Genomic DNA, 24,344 nt, shown 5'->3' on the forward strand with positions numbered 1-24,344 from the left:
CAGGTTCCTCCTCCTCTGGGTCTGGTTCTGCAGGTTCCTCCTCCTCTGGGTCTGGTTCAGCAGGTACCTCCTCCTCTGGGTCTGGTTCTGCAGGTTCCTCCTCCTCTGGGTCTGGTTCTGCAGGTTCCTCCTCTTCAGAAATAACAAATGTAAAGGAAACAGACCATCTGGATGGAAAAGGAAGCGCAGCTGGAACAGAGTGAACGTGAGTTCCTCCACGAGGTTTAAGTGGGAAAAAGAATTGTAAAAAAAGATTTAAAAATAAAATTACAGCAAATGATTAAAATGTATAATTTTTATTCTTTCTTTAAGGAATCTAGGAAAAAGTAAAGCAAATAAACTTTAACATAAGTTTGTACAAAGTAATAAAGGTAGAGAATCGGTGAGGCTCTCCAGCTCAGAACAACGCTACAGTCAACTGGATGAAATAAAGTACAGGCGGGTGGAGCAGTGACATGGAGCGAGTGGAGCAGAGGTGCAGAGTGACGGAGGGTCGACATGCTGTTCATCTAAAGCAACAAGAAAGTCTTCAAACAGAAGAGCAAACAAAATAAATACAAAAACTCAAAACTCCCAAACCAAATCAAAGTTTTGAATGTGAGTCCAGGTGGAGGTCATGGGACCCAACTCATGGCAGAAAGACCTGAGGACTCATGTAATCAGAGTACTTCCAGCAGACAGTAACTGGTTTCGTTAAACAGAGCTCAAGTACAAGTCGTCCAAATTCTTTCTGAAAAATCATAAAAAAACTAAACCTCAAAATGAACAACAGAAGAAAACTAGAAGAAAAGAACAAAGAAGACCAGGGAACGTTTCACTCCTCCAGACTGTAACTGCTCGCCGAGTCCTGCAGGGGCGCTGTGGGGCAGAGGGGGCGTGGCTTCGGTCACTTCCAGGTGTTGGCGGTCTGCGAGACGGAGGAGCGAGAGGGGATCATGTCCAGCAGGTACTCCCTCTGACGGGCGTCAACGCTGGCCGCCGTCTTGTGACCCGTCAGGCTCGGGTTCACGTACGCCATCGTCACTCCTGCCGCAGCACAGGAAACAGGAAGTCACCCCGAGTCACACCACATCACAACCGCATCACACCAATATCACAACCACACCACAACCACATCACAACCACACCCACACAACCATATCACACCAATATCACAACCACACCACAACCACACCCACATCATATCCACAACCACACAACCACATCACACCCACACAACCACATCACACCCACACAACCACATCACACCCACACAACCACACCACAACCACATCACATCACATCCACACCCACACAACCGCATCACACCCACACCACGTCCACACCACCACACCCACATCACACCAATATCACAACCACACCACAACCACATCTCATCCACACAACCACACCACGACCACACCCACACAACCACATTACACCCACATCACATCCACACAACCACACCACAACCACACAACACCAATATCACAACCACATCACACCACGCCCACACCACCACACCCACATCACATCACATCCACACAACCACTCCCACACAACCACATCACACCAATATCACAACCACATCACACAACCACATTACAACCACATCACAACCAAATCACAACCACATCACACCAATATCACAACCACATCACATCCACACAACCACACCACAACCACACCCACACATCACACCAATATCACAACCACATCACACCACGCTCACACCACCACACCCACATCACACCACACAACCATCACACCCACATCACACCAATATCACAACCACACCACAACCACATCTCATCCACACAACCACACCACGACCACACCCACACAACCACATCACATCCACACAACCACACCCACACATCACACCAATATCACAACCACATCACACCACGCCCACACCACCACACCCACATCACAACCACACCACAACCACACAACCATCACACCAATATCACAACCACACCACAACCACATCTCATCCACACAACCACACCACACCCACACAACCACATTACAACCCCATCACATCCACACAACCACACCACACCAATATCACAACCACATCACACCACGCCCACACCACCACACCTACATCACACCACACAACCATCACACCCACATCACACCAATATCACAACCACACCACAACCACATCTCATCCACACAATCACACCACGACCACACAACCACATTACAACCACATCACATCCACACAACCACACCACAACCACACCCACACATCACACCAATATCACAACCACATCACACCACGCCCACACCACCACACCCACATCACAACCACACCACAACCACACAACCATCACACCAATATCACAACCACACCACAACCACATCTCATCCACACAACCACACCACACCCACACAACCACATTACAACCCCATCACATCCACACAACCACACCACAACCACATCACACCAATATCACAACCACATCACACCAAGACCACAACCACACAACCACATCACAACCACACCAACACCCACACAACCACATCACAACCACACCCAAATCACATCCACACCACACCTACACAACCACATCACAACAACACCCACACCACAACCACACAACCACATCACAACCACATCCACACAACAACCACACACAACCACATCACTCCAATATCACGACCACACCACAACCACATCACATCCACACCACACAACCACACCCACATCACAACCACACCACACAACCACATCACACGAATATCACAACTACACCCACATCACAACCACATCCACACCACACCCACACCATGCCCACAACCATCCCGAAACCACAACCACATCACAACCACACCACAATCACACACCCACATCACAACTACACCACACCCACCCCGAAACCACACCCACACATCACACCAATATCACAACCACATCACACCACGCCCACACCACCACACCCACATCACAACCACACCACAACCACACAACCATCACACCAATATCACAACGACACCACAACCACATCTCATCCACACAACCACACCACACCCACACAACCACATTACAACCCCATCACATCCACACAACCACACCACAACCACATCACACCAATATCACAACCACATCACACCAAGACCACAACCACACAACCACATCACAACCACACCAACACCCACACAACCACATCACAACCACACCCAAATCACATCCACACCACACCTACACAACCACATCACAACAACACCCACACCACAACCACACAACCACATCACAACCACATCCACACAACAACCACACACAACCACATCACTCCAATATCACGACCACACCACAACCACATCACATCCACACCACACAACCACACCCACATCACAACCACACCACACAACCACATCACACGAATATCACAACTACACCCACATCACAACCACATCCACACCACACCCACACCATGCCCACAACCATCCCGAAACCACAACCACATCACAACCACACCACAATCACACACCCACATCACAACCACACACCCACATCACATAACCACATTACAACCACATCATATCCACAACCACACCCACACAACCACATCACATCAATATCACAACCACATCACACCAATATCACAACCACATCACAACCGCATCACAACCACACCACGACCACACCCACAAAACCACATTACAACCACACCACACCCACACAACCACATCACATCAATATCACAACCACATCACACCAATATCACAACCACATCACACCACAACCAAACCCACATCACACCAATATCACAACCACACCACACCACACCACGCCCAGACCACAACCACACCCACACAACCACACCCACACCAATATCACAACCACACCCACATCACATCCACACCACACAACCACATCACAACAACACCCACACCACACAACCACACCCACACCACAACCACATCACAACCACATCACTCCAATATCACGACCACACCACAACCACATCACATCCACACCACACAACCACATCACAACCACACCACACCCACATCACACCAATATCACAACTACACCCACATCACAACCACACCCACACAACCACACCCACACCATGCTCACAACCACCCCAAAACAACATACAAATCACAACCACACCACAATCACACACCCACATCACAACCACACAACACCACAACCACCCCACAATCACACACCCACATCACAACCACACACCCACATCGCATCCACACAAATATCACAACCACACACCCACATCACATCCACACCACAACCACATCTCATCCACACAACCACACCACGACCACACCCACACAACCACATTACAACAACATCACATCCACACAACCACACCACAACCACACATCACACCAATATCACAACCACATCACACCACGCCCACACCACCACACCTACATCACACCACACAACCATCACACCAATATCACAACCACACCACAACCACATCTCATCCACACCCACACAACCACATTACAACCACATCACATCCACACAACCACACCACAACCACACCCACACATCACACCAATATCACAACCACATCACACCACGCCCACACCACCACACCCACATCACAACCACACCACAACCACACAACCATCACACCAATATCACAACCACACCACAACCACATCTCATCCACACAACCACACCACACCCACACAACCACATTACAACCCCATCACATCCACACAACCACACCACAACCACATCACACCAATATCACAACCACATCACACCAAGACCACAACCACACAACCACATCACAACCACACCAACACCCACACAACCACATCACACCAATATCACAACCACACCCAAATCACATCCACACCACACCTACACAACCACATCACAACAACACCCACACCACAACCACACAACCACATCACAACCACATCCACACAACAACCACACACAACCACATCACTCCAATATCATGACCACACCACAACCACATCACATCCACACCACACAACCACACCCACATCACAACCACACCACACAACCACATCACACGAATATCACAACTACACCCACATCACAACCACATCCACACCACACCCACACCATGCCCACAACCATCCCGAAACCACAACCACACCACAATCACACACCCACATCACAACTACACCACACCCACCCCGAAACCACAACCACATCACAACCACACCACAATCACACACCCACATCACAATCACACACCCACATCACATAACCACATTACAACCACATCATATCCACAACCACATCCACACAACCACATCACATCAATATCACAACCACATCACACCAATATCACAACCACATCACAACCGCATCACAACCACACCACGACCACACCCACAAAACCACATTACAACCACATCACATCCACACAACCACACCCACACAACCACATCACACCAATATCACAACCACATCACATCACAACCAAACCCACATCACACCAATATCACAACCACACCACACCACGCCCAGACCACAACCACACCCACACAACCACACCCACACCAATATCACAACCACACCCACACAACCACACCCACACCAATATCACAACCACACCCACATCACATCCACACCACGACATCACAACAACACCCACACCACATCCACACCACACAACCACACCCACACCACAACCACATCACAACCACATCACTCCAATATCACGACCACACCACAACCACATCACATCCACACCACACAACCACATCACAACCACACCAAACCCACATCACACCAATATCACAACTACACCCACATCACAACCACATCCACACCACACCCACACAACCACACCCACACCATGCTCACAACCACCCCAAAACAACATACAAATCACAACCACAATCACACACCCACATCACAACCACACAACACCACAACCACCCCGAAACCACAACCACACCACAATCACACACCCACATCACAACCACACACCCACATCGCATCCACACCAATATCACAACCACACACCCACATCACATCCACACCACACCAATATCACCACACCCACACCCACATTACAACCACATCACACAACCACATTACAACCACATCATATCCACAACCACACCCACACAACCACCACACAACCACCACACAACCACATCACATCCACACCACACCGACACAACCACATTATATCCAAAACCACATCACATCAACATCACAACCAAATCACAACCACATCACACCAATATCACAACCACATCACACCACGCCCACACCACCACACCCACATCACACCACACAACCATCACACCCACATCACACCAATATCACAACCACACCACAACCACATCTCATCCACACAACCACACCACGACCACACCCACACAACCACATTACAACCACATCACATCCACACAACCACACCACAACCACACCCACACATCACACCAATATCACAACCACATCACACCACGCCCACACCACCACACCCACATCACAACCACACCACAACCACACAACCATCACACCAATATCACAACCACACCACAACCACATCTCATCCACACAACCACACCACACCCACACAACCACATTACAACCCCATCACATCCACACAACCACACCACAACCACATCACACCAATATCACAACCACATCACACCACCACACCCACATCACACCACACAACCATCACACCAATATCACAACCACACCACAACCACATCTCATCCACACAACCACACCACGACCACACCCACACAACCACATTACAACCACATCACATCCACACAACCACACCACAACCACACCCACACATCACACCAATATCACAACCACATCACACCACGCCCACACCACCACACCCACATCACAACCACACCACAACCACACAACCATCACACCAATATCACAACCACACCACAACCACATCTCATCCACACAACCACATTACAACCCCATCACATCCACACAACCACACCACAACCACATCACACCAATATCACAACCACATCACACCAATATCACAACCACATCACAACCACACCCAAATCACATCCACACCACACCTACACAACCACATCACAACAACACCCACACCACAACCACACAACAACCACATCACTCCAATATCACGACCACACCACAACCACATCACATCCACACCACACAACCACACCCACATCACAACCACACCACACAACCACATCACACGAATATCACAACTACACCCACATCACAACCACATCCACCCCGAAACCACAACCACATCACAACCACACCACAATCACACACCCACATCCCATAACCACATTACAACCACATCATATCCACAACCACACCCACACAACCACATCACATCAATATCACAACCACATCACACCAATATCACAACCACATCACAACCGCATCACAACCACACCACGACCACACCCACAAAACCACATTACAACCACATCACATCCACACAACCACACCCACACAACCACATCACACCAATATCACAACCACATCACATCACAACCAAACCCACATCACACCAATATCACAACCACACCACACCACGCCCAGACCACAACCACACCACCACACCCACACCAATATCACAACCACACCCACATCACATCCACACCACACAACCACATCACTCCAATATCACGACCACACCACAACCACATCACATCCACACCACACAACCACATCACAACCACACCACACCCACATCACAACTACACCCACATCACAACCACATCCACACCACACCCACACCATGCTCACAACCACCCCAAAACAACATACAAATCACAACCACACCACAATCACACACCCACATCACAACCACACAACACCACAACCACCCCGAAACCACAACCACACCACAATCACACACCCACATCACAACCACACACCCACATCGCATCCACACCAATATCACAACCACACCCCCACATCACATCCACACCACACCAATATCACCACACCCACACCCACATCACAACCACACCACACCACACCCACACCCCCACATCACAACCGCACCACACCCACACAACCATACACCCACATTACCAAACCACACAACCACATCACAACCACGCCACACCCACACAACCACACCCACACCAGAACCACACCCACATCACAACGACACCACAACCACACCCCCACATCACAACCGCACCACACCCACACAACCATACACCCACATTACCAAACCACACAAGCACATCACAACCACGCCACACCCACACAACCACACCACACCCACATCACAACCCCACCCACATCACAACCACACCCGACCCCCCGGAAGCGACGTAGTTGTCAGTGAGGAGAGCGACTGGAGGAGGAGCTGGTCCTCTGGAGGAGGCGGGGTTTATCTGGAAAGGTTTGTGGAGGGAGAGGCTCCAGAGCTGAGCTGCTCTTCATGTGGTCTACCTGTGCTGCTGTTGGTCTGCTTCTTCCATGCAGTGGATGCAGTGGATGAGCCACTAGCTCCGCGGATATTCCTGCCGCCGCCGGTTCCACTGCTGCTCACCTTTGCACTCTGCACAGAGCGGTGGGAAACATGTGCGTGCTTACCTGGCCGGCTGACCAAAGCGGCGGCCGCCACGGCGCTCTGCAGCTGGGAGGAGGAGGAGAAGGAGTGGGCGATGCCTCTCACCCCCACAGAGGAGACGCCGTGGGACAGGTGGCCCTGCGAGCTCTGAGGAGACAGGAGAGGCGGCGTGAGCAGCGCCGACGGCCGGGACCACGGTCAGAAGCGTTTCTCACCTTGATGGAGTGATGGTGGACGATGCTGCGGCCGGCCTGGTGGTGCAGGGACGACGCCCTGGCCTGAGCCTGCTTCAGCTGGTGGGAGGAGGAGGGGGAGGAGCCATGGGGCCCGGCCGAGGACGTCTGCTGGATGATGCGCTGCTCGATCTCCTGCTCCTGCTGCAGCGCTTTGACGAACGCAGCCTTCAGCCTGTTGGTGTGCTCAGCTTTCAAAGCTTTTTTCTGATTGGACGACATGCAGTCCTCACACAGAACCACGCCCCCTTTCATCTTGTCCTGCCTCCAGCGGCAGGTGAAGTCGGTGTGGCACTGGGTGCAGACGAAGGGCTCCCGGACGGTGAGCTTGGACACAGCTCCACCTGTCTTACCTGAGGAGGACAGCCACAGTGAAGCACAGCAAGCAGAACATTTCTGCTTCCTCACGGCTGCAGGTCAGAGCATTTTGTGCTCAGTGGATTTACAATTAAGAAAAGCACATTGAAAAACCAAAAATTAGTCATTTGATTTTAATTTTAAAATTCAAAAATCTGAAGTGAAAATCAAGGCATTTTTCTTTATCAGGCTCTAGAAGCAATAACCAACTTTAAAAAACCTGGTGATTTTCATTTTCTGTTTATAGAAACAAAAAATTTAATCTTTATAGAACAGAAATATAAAAACTGAAGCAAAACACCCAATTTATTAGATTGTGTGACCAGAAGTTGTCATTTTCAAAGTAAGAGATTGTATGAGGACAGCGCTGTGTTTCTGGTTCTCCTGCTCAGGCTGAAATGTCTTAGGAACCTCAGTCTGACGGGTTCTAGACAAAGAAAAACAAGGCTGCTCATCTGCTCAGACATCACAAAGTGGGGAGGGAAAGTTTTTCTGCAAGAAATGTGCGGAGAGTCTGTTCTGAAAATGGCTTAAATTTGATGGGTCAAATGTCAAAATGCACATTTACAGTTAGAGGTGACAAAAACCACAACAAGAACCTGCTCTAGCTCTCTAATGAGCAACTCCAACTGGCCTTCTGATCTCCCCGTTCTTATGAATACTACAACGACTAAGAACATTAAATATCATTATTATTCTATTATGCAGTTTAATTATAGGTGCCTGTGTGTGTGTGTGTGTGTGTGTGTGTGTGTGTGTGTGTGTGTGTGTGTGTGTGTGTGTGTGTGTGTGTGTGTGTGTGTGTGTGTGTGTGTGTGTGTGTGCTGCTGAACAAAGTGAACACAGTGAACTGGTCTTCCATTGTAAAAGGATCAGGAGGCTTCTGGTCTTTCTGTCCTGGCTTAATGAAATGCGAGGCAGCAGGCTGATCGCTGATCACTGATCAGCCCGTCACATGACAGCAGCTCACCTCTGTGCAGCGAGTCCAGCAGGTTTTGCACCACCTCCTCCAGCCCCACCAGGTAGATGAACTCATTATTGGCAGCAGAGGGCAAGAAGTTGAAGTCGGGGGTGGGTGGTTTGGGGGGGGGGATCTCCAGCAGGGTCTTCTCCAATTGTTTCCGCAGGGCTAGCTTGGCGGCAGCCTGGCGGCTGGCCGGTGAGTCGTTGACCACAGCCACGCCCCCTGAGGAGGAGGAGCTCTTCAGACTGGAAACAGAGCCCTGTGGAAAGAGAGCGGCCGTTCAACACACACACACACACACACACACACACACACACACACACACACACACACACACACACACACACACACACACACACACACACACACACACACACACACACACACACACACACACACACACACACAACCAACTTCCTGTCTGCGCTCAGAGCTTCCTGTTGTTAAACTGACCAGTGTGTTGGCGCCGACCCCCCGGAGGAGGCCCTGCTGCACCAGGCCTCTCTGGCCCGGCGCCAGGGGGACTGAGGTCCGTGGGCCCAGCAGCAGGGGGGGCGGGCCGGAACCAGACCCCCCCGTGGCCCCGCTCCCCTGCTGCTGCTGCTGGCGCAGGACCTGGATCTGCTGTGGACACACGGTGGGGGGGGGGGGGTCATGAGTCTGGAGGTCAAAGGTCACCTGCTGCAGACAGACATGATGATCCAGATTCACCTGGGCTCCTCGGCCCAGCGGAGGCATGATGACCTGGTGTTTGAAGGAATGCTGTGCTCCTCTCGCCAGAGGAGGAGGAACCACCGTCCCTGACGTCCTGCCGCCAACCACCTGGAGGAGGTGCAACCAAACACAGAGCATTCTGAGAACCAGGAGGACTTGGATGACCAGGAGGACTAGGAGAACCAGGAGAACCTGTACCTGCTGAGAGCCTTTACTGCTGCTGATGGTTCCTCGAATCAGAGGAGGAGGTGCAGAGGAGCCCGACAGACCTGAGGGCTGAGGAGGAACAGATAGGGCTTTTCCACCAGACAGAAGCAGGTTCTAGTTCAGGTTCTAGTTCAGTTCTGAAATGAGCAGCTCCAAAGAAGCGGTTGTGTTTCCATGGTCAGGGAGCCAGAGAGAACCACGTCATTACGTCACTGGTTCCACCAACGTAGCGCCGGCAGGATCTACAGCAGATCTGCCCTCTGCTGCCAATAATGAGTTCAGGTGGTTTAGTCCGGGTCGCTCCATCTAGTCTGACCTGAACCTCGGATGAAAACATTTGAGTCTCCTCGTCCCTCTACTGCTGGTATTTCACGTCCGTCTTGTTTTAGTCTGGAGCCCCGGAGTGGACATAGAGAAAAATAATGATAATAAAGTGTGGTGCCTGCTTCCTGCTGCCGACCGACAGCCCCTACAAAAGGGACCTTGTTAGAAGCACAAGGCTTGTAGCTACGTTTTGATATATAACATGATGAGAAAGAGGAAGACATGTGGCCATGGGGACGAGAGAGACACGCTTTGGGGGGAAAATCGACAGCTTCTCCCACTCTATGAAAATCTCCCCATTCTAGCTTTTCCAATACACACCAATGTTAAACTCTAAAAACAGCTGAAATCTTTATAGAACTTGAAGGCTCACAGATTAAAATTGGGTGGAGATGTGAAAAATATGTTTTCACTTCTGAATAGAGGACAAGAGAGGCTACGTTTAAAATTTTTAATCAAGTCTCTAGCTGAAAATATGGCGACGTAATCTGGCGTTGAAAAAGTTAGAATTTTTTTTGTTCCCAATCACTTTGAATGGGAAATTTTTCACCTTTTTTTCGGGAAACCGTGAGCCGTGGCGCTTAGAAAAGTCATAGCACACTATTCCTGAATTTTTCTCACGTTTTGATGTTCTTTTTGTGTACCCGCTCCAAGCGGTGCGGGACTAGTTACACGCCGAAAAAACTGCCAGAAGATTTTTGGAAAAAGTGTTGCCGTCCTAAGAATAGTAATCTTAGCACCTCGCCTCTTAAAATAACCTTTTAGAGAGGCGTCAGTCTGGTTTGAGGAAGAACCACAGCACAGCCCGTATAAAGATTCTAAATGGCATCAGGGGCAATCAAGACTCCCAACAGCTCCCAGTCTAGATCTTAGTGGATCTTAGTGCTTGTGATTGATCAGGTTTTATTAGAGAGACTCAGGAATCTGGCCGGCGTCTCTGCTGATGTTTTGAAGTGGTTCAGTTCTTTTCTCACAGATCGACGCTTCTTTGTAAGTATGGATACACGTTCCTCAGGAACCCATGAAGTCAGCTGTGGGGTTCCCCAAGGATCGGTTTTAGGCCCAATCCTTTTTAATCTTGACATGCTGCCACTCGGGGACGTCCTCAGGAGACATGGCATCAGCTTCCATAGCTATGCTGATGACACACAGCTGTATGTGGAGGTGTCTCCTGAGGACACGAGGACAACTGATGCCCTTCTTAACTGTATTTTAGATATTAAGTCTTGGACGGCAGCAAACGTCCTTCAGCTCAACCAGGACAAAACACATGTTCTAGTTCTCGGTCCTGAAGGGCAGAGAGACAAACTTTTACCCAAACTGTTGGATTTGAACCATCTTCATCCGTACAGAACCCGGCCCTGACTTTTGACTCTGAGCTTCATTCGATCTCACACATCAAACATGTGACAAAGACTGTTTTTATCAGCTGAAGAACTCAGCCAGACTCCGCCCACTTCTCTCTCAGCCAAGGCTGGAGGTGCTAATGTTTTTACCTCCTGAAGGCTGGACTATTGTACCGCCCTGCTCTCTGGTCTCCCAAAAAACTTTATCAACTCTCCAACTCCTACAGAACTCTGCTGCCGGAGTGCTGACGAGGACCAGAGGGCGGCCCACATCACGCCTGTTTTTAAAATCGCTGCATCGGCTCCCCGCTGGCTTCAGGATGGATTTTAAGGTTCTTTATTAGTTTTTAAGTGTCTTAACGCTTTTGCACCCTCCTATTAGTCTGGTCTACTTTTACCGTATCGGCCCCCACGGACCCTGAGGTCCTCCAGCGACGGCCTTTTAGTGGTGCCTAGAACCAGGACCAAGACCCCTGGGGGGGCTGCATTCAGCTCCTATGGCCCCCGTCTGTGGAACAGCCTGCCGGGGAGCCTCAGGGCTGCAGAGACCCTTGAGGCTTTTAAAAAAAAAGTTTAAAACTCACCTTTTAATCAGGCTTTTTAACAGATTTTTATAGATGTGTATATATATATATATATATTTATCTGCTTTTATCTACTTTATCTACTTTATCTATATATCTACTGTTATCAGGTTGTTAACTGAATCTTTTATCTCCAGTGGTTCCTCTCAGGGGGCGCTACACTGGTGGTGACCACGTTCCCCACTGGAGGGACGTTCTCGTGGGTTCCCCCGTCCCGGGAACCTGGTTGGTCCCCTATGTATGTTGTGGGACTTGCCAGTCTGGCCGGGCTGGGGGGATCTGAGGGGCAGCGCCCCCTGTGGTTAGAGGCTGTGCCACTCCCAGTGTGGACGGCCCCCAAATGTGTCCCTTTCCTCACCTTAGTCCTCAGTGTCCTGCCATGTCTCCATACCACTAGGCTTGTCTGCGTGTGTGTGTGTGTGTGTGTGTGTGTGTGTGTGTGTGTGTGTGTGTGTGTGTGTGTGTGTGTGTGTGTGTGTGTGTGTGTGTGTGTGTGTGTGTGTGTTCATTTTTTCTATTGTATCTTTGCACTGTTTTTAAATCATGTTCAGCACTTTGTTTGACATTAAGTGTACAAAAAGTGCTTTACAAATAAAGTTGATTGATTGGCTGATCGATAAGGAGGCAGGCACTAATAATAATAACATGAATGATCCTGGGTCTTATTTTTCACCATTCCAACATTCCATAGTGCCTTTCTGCTGCTTTCACTTTATTTCTGGACGAGTCTGAATCAAAAGCTTCAACATGGAGGAACGGAGGTGTAGAATGATAGAACATTGCTCTACAGCTGTTTCCATGGCAACCTAGGTAAACACACTGATTAAAGTTCTCTTTCACATGAAGCCATTAAAAGACTCATTTTAGCTCTAAAAACTCCAAGTTTTCAGTTATAGTAGTTTGTAGTTTGTTTAGTAGTTCCTGAGGGACCACTTATCCCCTTCCCTCATGTTATTGAAATATTTCCCTCTATAATCCCTCCGGGCTCCATGTTTACTGGAGATTTCAGAAAGCCGGTTCATCGTCTCTTCCTCCTGGTAGGCAATGATAACTCCGCCCCCAGCTGATGACGTGCCAGACCCCGGTCTGACCCCGGTCTGACCCCGGTCTGACCCCCTTCTGGCCCAGCAACAATGTGGGGTCGGCTTTGCTCCGGTTTAGCCCCTGATAGGCTTTGGTGGTGGAAAGACAAAGAACTGGTGCTAAATCTGGCCCTGGACCAGAACTAGAACCTGGTAGAAAAGACCACCCAGTGAGCAGGAGGAGGAGGAGGAGGAGGAGCTCACCTTCTGAAGCCCCTCCCTCTGGATCTGACTCTGTCGGAGCTTCTTCAGCAGCACCAGCTTGGCCTCTTCCAACCGCAGCTCCTCCTTCAGTTGCTGGATGATCTGCTGCCTGTCGGCCGGGCTGCTCCTCTACACAACAACACAACACAATGATTACAACACAACACAACACAAGGATTACAACACAACACAAGGATTACAACACAATGATTACAACACAACACAACACAAGGATTACAACACAACACAATGATTACAACACAACACAACATAATGATTACAACACAACACAATGATTACAACACAACACAACACAAGGATTACAACACAACACAACATAATGATTACAACACAACACAACACAAGGATTACAACACAACACAATGATTACAACACAACACAACACAAGGATTACAACACAACACAACATAATGATTACAACACAACACAACACGATTACAACACAATGATTACAACACAACACAACACGATTACAACACAATGATTACAACACAACGATTAAAACAACACAATGACGACAACACAACAACGATTACAACACAACACTTACAACACAACACGGCACAATGATTACAACACAACACGATTACAACTCAATGATTACAACACAACACAAGGATTACAACACAACACAATGATTACAACACAACACAACGATTACAACACATCACAAGGATTACAACACAACACAACGATTACAACACAACACGATTAAAACACAACACAACACGATTACAACACAACGATTACAACACAACACAAGGATTACAACACATCACAAGGATTACAACACAACACAACGATTACAACACATCACAAGGATTACAACACAACACAACGATTACAACACAACACGATTAAAACACAACACAACACGATTACAACACAACGATTACAACACAACACAAGGATTACAACACATCACAACACAACGATTACAACACATCACAAGGATTACAACACAACGATTATAACACATCACAACACAACGATTACAACACAACTATCACAACACAACGATTACAACACAACACAACGATTACAACACATCTCAAAACAATACAAGACGATTACAACACAACACAACGATTACAAAATGACGCAACACAACTATCACAATACAATGATTACAACACAACACAACACAAGACGATTACAACACAACACAACGATTACAAAATGACGCAACACAACTATCACAATACAATGATTACAACACAACACGATTACAACAGAACGATTACAACACAACACAACTATTACAACACAACAAAAGACGATTACAACACAACGCAACACAACTATCACAACACAACGATTACAACATAACACAACACGATTACAACAACACAATGATTGCAACGCAACACACAACGATTCCAACACAACGATTCCAACACAACAATTACAACACAACTATCACAACACAACCTTTACAACAAACACGATTACAACACAACACAACGATTACAACACAACAACGATTACAACACAACACAACGATGACAACACAACTGTAACACAACTGCAACACAATGATTACAATACAACACAACAATTACAACACAAAACAACGATTACAACACAACAAAACGATTACAACACAACACAACACAACGATGACAACACAACTGTAACACAACTGCAACACAATGATTACAATACAAAACAATGATTACAACACAACAAAACGATTACAACACAACACAATTATTACAACACAACGATTACAACACAACTGCAACACAATGAATACAATACAACACAACACAACAAAACACAACGATTACAACACAAAACAATGATTACAACATTTTTACAACACAACACTGATTACAACACAACGATTACAACACAACACAAGGATTACAACACAACGATTCCAACACATCACAACACAACGATTACAACACAACTATCACAACACAATGATTACAACACAACTATCAAAACACAACACAACTATTACAACACAACTATTACAACACAACACAAGACAAGACGATTACAACACAACACAACGATTACAAAACGACGCAACACAACTATCACAATACAATGATTACAACACAACGATTGCAACATAACACAACACGATTACAACACAATGATTGCAACGCAACACACAACGATTACAACACAACACAACACAACGATTACAACACAACAATTACAACACAATTATCACAACACAACAATTACAACACAACCTTTACAACAAACACGATTACAACAACACAACGATTACAACACAACTATCACAACACGACAAATACAACACAACACAACACAACGATTAGAACACAACACGATTACAACACAACTATCACAACACGATTGGAACACAACACAACTATCAAAACACAACACGATCACAACACAATGATTATAACACAACACAAAGTATCGGTGTGAGTACTACTCCAGTGTTCTAACGATGTAGTTGTTAGTTCCACTTCTTGTTTTAGACCATCGACACAGGAAAGACACGTTTTATTATTCTGTACCATGAGCAGGTCAGTGTCCAGCTCCCTGAAGTGGCTCAGCCCGTTCACCGGAGGACTTGGGGAGTCGTTGTCCGACAGGATGATCACGTCGTCATCGTCGTCGTCTTCAGGGGACGGAGGACGATTCTCCCGTTTGATGCTGCTGCTGAGGAGAAGCACAGATTTAAACTCTCAACATGTCAACGGTTCCTCTGCTGCTGCAGCACTGGTACTTCATTATTTTCAGTCTGGTACTTTAATGTGAAATTACTGGTTTTGGCTCTGTTGCCATAGCGGCCTGTGGTATCAGGGCTGCATTGATGAAGCTTTTTATTCTGGTTGTTCAGGCGCTTAACTAAAGGTTCACATACTCAGAGTTGATTGAACTAATTCAGATCAGCTGTTCTGGAACCGAAAACTCAGAGTCTCATCTCAGAGTGAGTCGACTCAGAGTTCAGAGGTCAGAGTTCAGGAGTTTGTTGAAACCCCTTCCTGGAATCCTCCCAGGAGAACCAGGATGCTCTGGTCCAGATGATGTTCAGTTTTTAATACCATCGTCCCTCATCATCTGGCAAGTTGGCAAGACGCATGTCTGCTGAAAACGATGTCATGGCCCCGCCTCTCGACCTATAGCCCCGTCTCCCTCTCCGTGACATCACTGAACAACAACAAGATGGCGGAGACCTTGTTCCAGGTGGAGCTGCTGATGCTGTTTGGTTTAATGAGGCCTGACGTTGAGTCCTCCAATAGGAAGAGGAGCAGGAGGCTTCTTACTATACTGGAGAGTTTCTGTGGCAGTTACAGCGCCACCGAAAGGCCTGACCTGTGTACTACATTATTGTCAGCTGGGTTCATAGTGACGCGTGGACGTATTTTTTTATTTTTTTGATGAACGAAAGGGAGAAAAAATGTGGACAGGACCTTAGGGTGTGTTCAGATTCTCCTGGTTGGTCTCTTCAGGGACAAACTCTTTGGTTTGTGCGACGTGACCATGTCCACCAACTCTGAACCGGATCTCTGGTCCCCTTAAAACATCGATCTGGGTTCCTTTACAAACCATCTTTCGAGCAGGCGGGGGGTGAGGACATGATTTAAAGCACAATGCGTTCTGGGTAGTAAACAACCAGAGCTAACCGCGCAAATCAGAAGAAGCAGACGCAAAAAGAAAACATTAGAAGATATCTTGCAGGCAAACGTGGAGTAGTGAAGAAGAGAGGAGGAAGAGTACAGGAAGACTCTCCTTGATATCTGGTCTGAAGACTATACGTCACAGTTGTTTGTGGCTACCCATTAGCCCCACCCGACTCTGTCCCCCCTTACCCCTCCCCGACTCCCTCCAGTGGAACAGGAAGTTGTTGGTCTGAAGCCTCTGCCCTGATCCGTCTGCAGTGTCGATCTCTGTCTCCATGTCTTGTTTGTCTGTCCTCTCCCTTTCCCTCCTTTCCCCGTGTGGAATGTTAGCTTTTCTCTGCAAAAGTGTCTTGAAATGACGATGTTGTATTTGGTGGAATATAAATAAAGTTGAATTGAATCGATACCAAAACATCTCAGAACGTTCCAGTTCCTGCAGAAAGATGGCGGCCATCTGCTTAAACATTCTGCTTTTCTATGAGCAAGTTAACCCTAACCCAGCATGAGCCGTGTGTGTCCATCCACCAGGGGTGGATCTTAACGCCAGTCTGCCAGAGTACATATTTCTACGGACTACCACACATTTACGATGGCCAGTCCGTGGGACGAGTGCAAAATCAGAAAGTTCTGATCCAACCTGCAGAGATTCCTGATCCATGATCCTGGTCTGCTTCATGGTGCTGAAATGACTCCACAGTGTTTCCCTGCTGCTGCTCTGCTCGCTGGCTGCAAACTGTGGACTGGATTTCCTGAAGGGAGGCGGGTCTCAATGAGACCAGGAGGAATGAGTCAGGAAATCCATTCCACAGTTTGCAGCCAGCGAGCAGGCTAGGGAAGTAGCACTGTGCTATCTAACTTTTCATGGCAACAAGTTGCTGTTTGGACGCATTTTACACTCAAAACACCACAAAGCAACACAGCAACGAGCAATATTTACAAAGCAACACAGCAATGTTAGCAAAGCAACACAGCAACGTGGAATATTTACAGAGCAAAACAGCAACGTTTGCAAAGCAACGCAGCAACGTGGACGTTAGCAAAGCAACACAGCAACGTGGATGTTAGCAAAGCAACGCAGCAATGTGGATGTTAGCAAAGCAACGCAGCAACGTGGATGTTAAAGCAACGCAGCAACGTGGATGTTTGCAAAGCAACACATCAACGTGGATGTTAACAAAGCAACGCAGCAATGTGGATGTTTGCAAAGCAACGCAGCAACGTGGATGTTAGCAAAGCAACGTGCAATATTTACAAAGCAACACAGCAACGTTTGCAAAGCAACGCAGCAATGTGCAGTGTTTGCAAAGCAACACAGCAACGTGGATGTTAAAGCAACGCAGCAACGTCAATGTTAGCAAAGCAACGCAGCAACGTGGATGTTTGCAAAGCAACGCAGCAACATGGATGTTTGCAAAGCAACGCAGCAACATGGATGTTAAAGCAATGCCGCAACGTGCGATATTTACAAAGCAACACAGCAACATTTGCAAAGCAACGCAGCAACGTGGACGTTAGCAAAGCAACACAGCAATGCGGTCGTTAGCATTGCAACGCAGCAATGTGGGTGTTTGCAAAGCAACGCAGCAACGTGGATGTTCGCAAAGCAGCAACGTGGATGTTAAGAAAACAACGCAGCAACATGGATGTTAGCAAAGCAATGCAGCAACGTTCAATGTTTGCAAGGCCACACAGCAACATGCAATATTTACAAAGCAACGAGCAACGTTTGCAAATCAACGTAGCAACCTGGATGTCAGCAAAGCCGTAGCACAGCGAGGCGGCGCCCTGCAGCCAGACGTCAGCGTTTTCAATCTCCAGCACTGACATCAAAACAATGACCAGCAGCTCCTCCAGGCTGTCAGCAGGCGATTCACACCTCCGTGAAGCTGCGTCCTACTCCACGCTAAACTCCCTGAAAATAGTCCCAATGGTTGGAGCTGCGTTAGAGCTGGAAACATTGTGTTGCTGCTGCCTTGCTCAAGAGTTTCCCCAGGGATTAATAAAGTCATTCTGAGCTTTTAAAGATAGAACTAGTTTATTATGAGATGATGACGTCACGCAGACCCCCACATTGTCCACATGGAACAAAAATACTTTGTACTGCTTCCTTTTCTGTCCTGATACTAACCTCAAGTTGTGTTTAGAGAGAATACATGTATACATTAGTACATTTCATACTTTTCTGTAGAGAGGAGTTTATTACAGCCTCATATAAAATCAACAATCATAATAATATTAAAGCAAACAGAGCTCTGCTATCAGAATAGTATCAGCAGATATACAAATTAAAGTATCAGGATCAGATCAGAAGTGAAACAACGTGGCTCGGTGCTTCCCTACTGCAGTATAGATGAGCAAGTTCCTGAAGCTGTCCCTCCATCAGAATCCTGAAATAAGAACTTTTCAATGTTCATGAATTGTGCTTCAATACTTGTTTTCTAAATACTTTAGTGACAAACTGGATCCACATTTTGTCAGTTTGTGTTCTACAGTACTGCACTCTGTCATGCATCAGTTTGTGTCTTTTTATTGGTGTACTCTAGTCACCGAATACTGTCAGTTAATGTATGATACTACAATTTATTTTCTGTCTAAAACTATTTACTCATTAATCCTCTAGTATGCACAAGAATTTAATTCTTCCCTTTAAATCATTAATGCAGTACTTGTATATAATAAAGAGTGTTTTCAACTATTCTAAGGTAATTGAAATGACTGTGTTAATGTGTAAATAAATGAAATATGTAAATGAACTCTGATAGGCTAAATGTTTCAGTACTATGTCAGAACCTGCATGGATACTCTCATGGAAAGAAGTTAAACTGTAAAAATAATTTGTAATATCCTATTATGTTTGTCTAATCATTTTTAATTGGAGTCAGATATACCTCAAGTTTATTCAAACAACAATTCCAGAAACATTTTACAATGGATTTATTGGTGGAATTCAGACTTTACCCAAGCTTATAGAGTTCCATTAAACTTTGGACAAGTACAAAGATGTCAAAATCCTTAATGTCAAGGCCTGGAAACATTGAATAATGAATATATTGAGGTGAACAGGCATTCCAGGCAGGGGGTGACCACATTCTGAGTTTAGTTTTTCTAGTTTGTTGCCGTGTACCATAAAAGAAGAAAACTCTAAGATGATGTACCGCCAAACACAAAATGGAGCATTTAAAAAAAAGCTATCATTTCTATGATCAGGATTTTAATGTAACATGAACGGTCTGTCCGTCCGTCCATCCGTCCTCTGGGCTTAGCGCCATCATCACTTCCTGTGGATTAATCACCACTCTTCCACAGAAGTCACATGACTCAAAGTCTTCGTCATGTGACCTGCTCATCCCCCCCCCCCCCCCCCCCCCCAATCCTTCCACGTGGAAACCATGGCAACGACCGGCTAGAACCAGTTTATGACACACGGCTTCATTTTGAGCGGGGGCAGTTTTAGGGTTCAGGTGGAGAGCAGGGGCAAAATGGAGGTGAGAGGAGAAGAGTGAGACGCTGCAGGATTAGTGTTTATATTTAATAATCTCAGATTAAGAGCAGTAAAGTGACTCGACGTGCAGTGAACTAGATTTTCTTTCATTTGTTTTCATTTATGAGCGGAGAGGGAGACGGAGAGGGAGCATGAGAGAGGGAGAGCGAGAGCGAGAGAGAGGGAGAGGGAGAGCGAGGGAGAGGGGGAGAGGGGGAGCGAGGGAGAAGGGGAGCGAGAGAGGGGGGGAGCGAGAGAGAGGGAGAAGGGGAGCAAGAGAGAGGGACACACACACACACACACACACACACACACACACACACACACACACACACACACACACACACACACACACACACACACACACACACACACACACACACACACACACACACACACACACACACACACACACACACACACACACACACACACACACACACACACACACACACACACACACACACACACACACACACAGAACACCACCAACAGTCCAAACAGAAACAAACTCTCTGAAATCCGACACTTGTTTATAGAAGGTGAACTCCTCCCTGAGTGGAGCAGCCACCACCTCTGAACATCTGCAAAGGTGGAGGTGAACTCCACCCTGGCTGGAGCAGCCACCACCTCTGAACATCTGCAGAGCATCATCAGACCCTTCACCTTGCCCTCTGTTGCGCCGTGACAACCAGATGCTCATTGTCTCCTGTCCTATCAGGAAGTTGACCAGGCAGATGTCCCTGCGTTGGGCTGCAGAGTATGAAAAGGGTACTATGGAGGACATGTCCTAACTGGGTCAACGACTGCTGCAGCAGAGCAAAGAGGGGGTCAGTGTCTGACAGAGATCCAGAGGTGATCCAGGGTGTCCTCGGCTTGGCAGAAGACACACCGACAGCCCCATGTCCCACCCTCCACTGGAGACCCGCAGTGCCTTTCTCTATGGGGGCTTTGTACAGGGACCTCCAGCTGTCTCTGGGTGAGGACCCTGGTGCCAACGTCCCAGACCACCTGGACTCCTGGACACCAGTCAGAGACGCACAGTTCATGACCTCCACAGTGATCTTGTAGAGGTCCTTCTACTTCAGTCGGGGAAACGCAGGGAGTTTTGGTGTTGTGAAGGAGAGAAGAAGTCCATTGTCCACCTCCTGCTCCCTGACCGCAGCACTGATGGACAGCTGAGGGACGATGAAGGTTGTTGGTCGGTTGGTGTTTCCTTCCCCAGAGCCTCCCTGAAGGAGCCAGGTAGAGCTCTCATCACCTCCTCCAGCAGTTTCTCCACCAGTCTTTGTGATTTGAGCCCGGTCTCTTGGCTCAACCCGGCTGCAGTCTTCCACTGTCCCACCGTCCTCAGGTCGTCCAGCTTGGTCAGACCAGCTGATGTTAGGGTCCTCTGTATGGTCAGGGAGTGCAGGAGCCTGCCTTGGATCAAGGGGTTATGGAACAGTGGCTCTTCTCTTATGTTGCCAAACACCTGGGAAGAGTCTCTCCGGGCAGTGAGGACAGTCCTCCAGGCTCTCAGGACAGACTGGTAGAAGACTGATGTGCTCCATGGATCCACTTCAGCCAGGTTGAGGAGTCCAGGTGTATTACCTGTCTGACTGTAGGGTGGAGGGTCCTCCAGGTGTACTACCTGTCTGACTGTAGGGTGGAGGGTCCTCCAGGTGTAATGTCTGACTGTAGGGTGGAGGGTCCTCCAGGTGTAATGTCTGACTGTAGGGTGGAGGGTCCTCCAGGCGTCTATCAGGTCATTCTCAGTTAGGATGGTGGAAAGGGCGGATGCTGATGGTGGGTGTGGTTCCTGTGTGTTCCTGCCAGAGTCTGGATGGGTGGAGCAGTTCCAGTCTCCTCCTATGATTGTAAATTAACTGCTGTTAAGTTGTTTAAGTTCAGTGTTTAGTTTCTGAAAGAGTCCAACACGGTTGGCCCCGGTGTTATGGGCGTAGATGTTAATGAAGGTGAAACTGGTTCCTTTTAGTTTTGCCTGCACCACCTGAGCCCTACCCTGCTCCACCTCGCAGGATGAAATGTCTGTAGGACACAGCTGAGGTGAGAACAACACCGCGACCCCTGCACTGAAGAAGGTTTCCTCTCCAGCCCAGGAGACAGTCTGCTTCATTATCAAAGGAGCTGTGTGTCTCCTGGAGGAGGACAAATCTAGTTCTTATCTGTTGTGTCTCCTGGAGGAGGACGAATCTAGTTCTTATCTCTTGTGTCTCCTGGAGGAGGACAAATCTAGTTCTTATCTGTTGTGTCTCCTGGAGGAGGACAAATCTAGTTCTTATCTGTTGTGTCTCCTGGAGGAGGACAAATCTAGTTCTTATCTGTTGTGTCTCCTGGAGGAGGACAAATCTAGTTCTTATCTGTTGTGTCTCCTGGAGGAGGACAAATCTAGTTCTTACCTGCTGTGTCTCCTGGAGGAGGACAAATCTAGTACTTATCTGTTGTGTCTCCTGGAGGAGGACAAATCTAGTTCTCACCTGTTGTGTCTCCTGGAGGAGGAAGACATCAATTGTTTTGTCTTTGCACAGCTCTAATATTAGTGGTCTCCTTTCTCTGTCTCTGCCTGTTTTGTAATTGTCAGAACCGAAATGATACATTTGTCCACATCTGAAAAAAAGTCCTTCATGTCCACTGATTGTCATCCAAAGGTCTTGTCAAGAAAGTCTTTTATTTCTTGTACAGTGTCTGAGGTTGGAG

At 47.6% G+C, this 24,344-nt stretch overlaps 1 protein-coding gene across 5 annotated transcripts in view; it reads right to left on the reverse strand.

The window, feature by feature from the left end:
* Nucleotides 1-278: 278 nt before the first annotated feature.
* The window catches only part of LOC308113552 (transcriptional repressor p66-alpha-like), a 39,645-nt gene continuing 15,579 nt past the window's right edge, over nucleotides 279-24,344 (reverse strand). For 2 of the 5 annotated variants that reach the window (XM_080469930.1, XM_080469933.1), the window contains 9 exons: nucleotides 17,054-17,198; nucleotides 14,526-14,654; nucleotides 10,977-11,054; nucleotides 10,776-10,886; nucleotides 10,518-10,688; nucleotides 10,071-10,323; nucleotides 8,726-9,096; nucleotides 8,390-8,657; nucleotides 279-1,026 (listed from right to left, as the gene is read on the reverse strand). In XM_080469930.1, coding sequence (XP_080326056.1) covers nucleotides 887-1,026; nucleotides 8,390-8,657; nucleotides 8,726-9,096; nucleotides 10,071-10,323; nucleotides 10,518-10,688; nucleotides 10,776-10,886; nucleotides 10,977-11,054; nucleotides 14,526-14,654; nucleotides 17,054-17,198 — 1,666 coding nt within the window. In that variant the 3' untranslated portion in view covers nucleotides 279-886. The remainder of the gene's footprint in view (nucleotides 1,027-8,389; nucleotides 8,658-8,725; nucleotides 9,097-10,070; nucleotides 10,324-10,517; nucleotides 10,689-10,775; nucleotides 10,887-10,976; nucleotides 11,055-14,525; nucleotides 14,655-17,053; nucleotides 17,199-24,344) is intronic. The other 3 variants (XM_080469931.1, XM_080469934.1, XM_080469932.1) reach the window with 3 other exon arrangements.

This window comes from Lipophrys pholis, assembly GCF_963383615.2.
Source record: "Lipophrys pholis genome assembly, chromosome: 1".
Lineage (NCBI taxonomy): Eukaryota > Metazoa > Chordata > Actinopteri > Blenniiformes > Blenniidae > Lipophrys > Lipophrys pholis.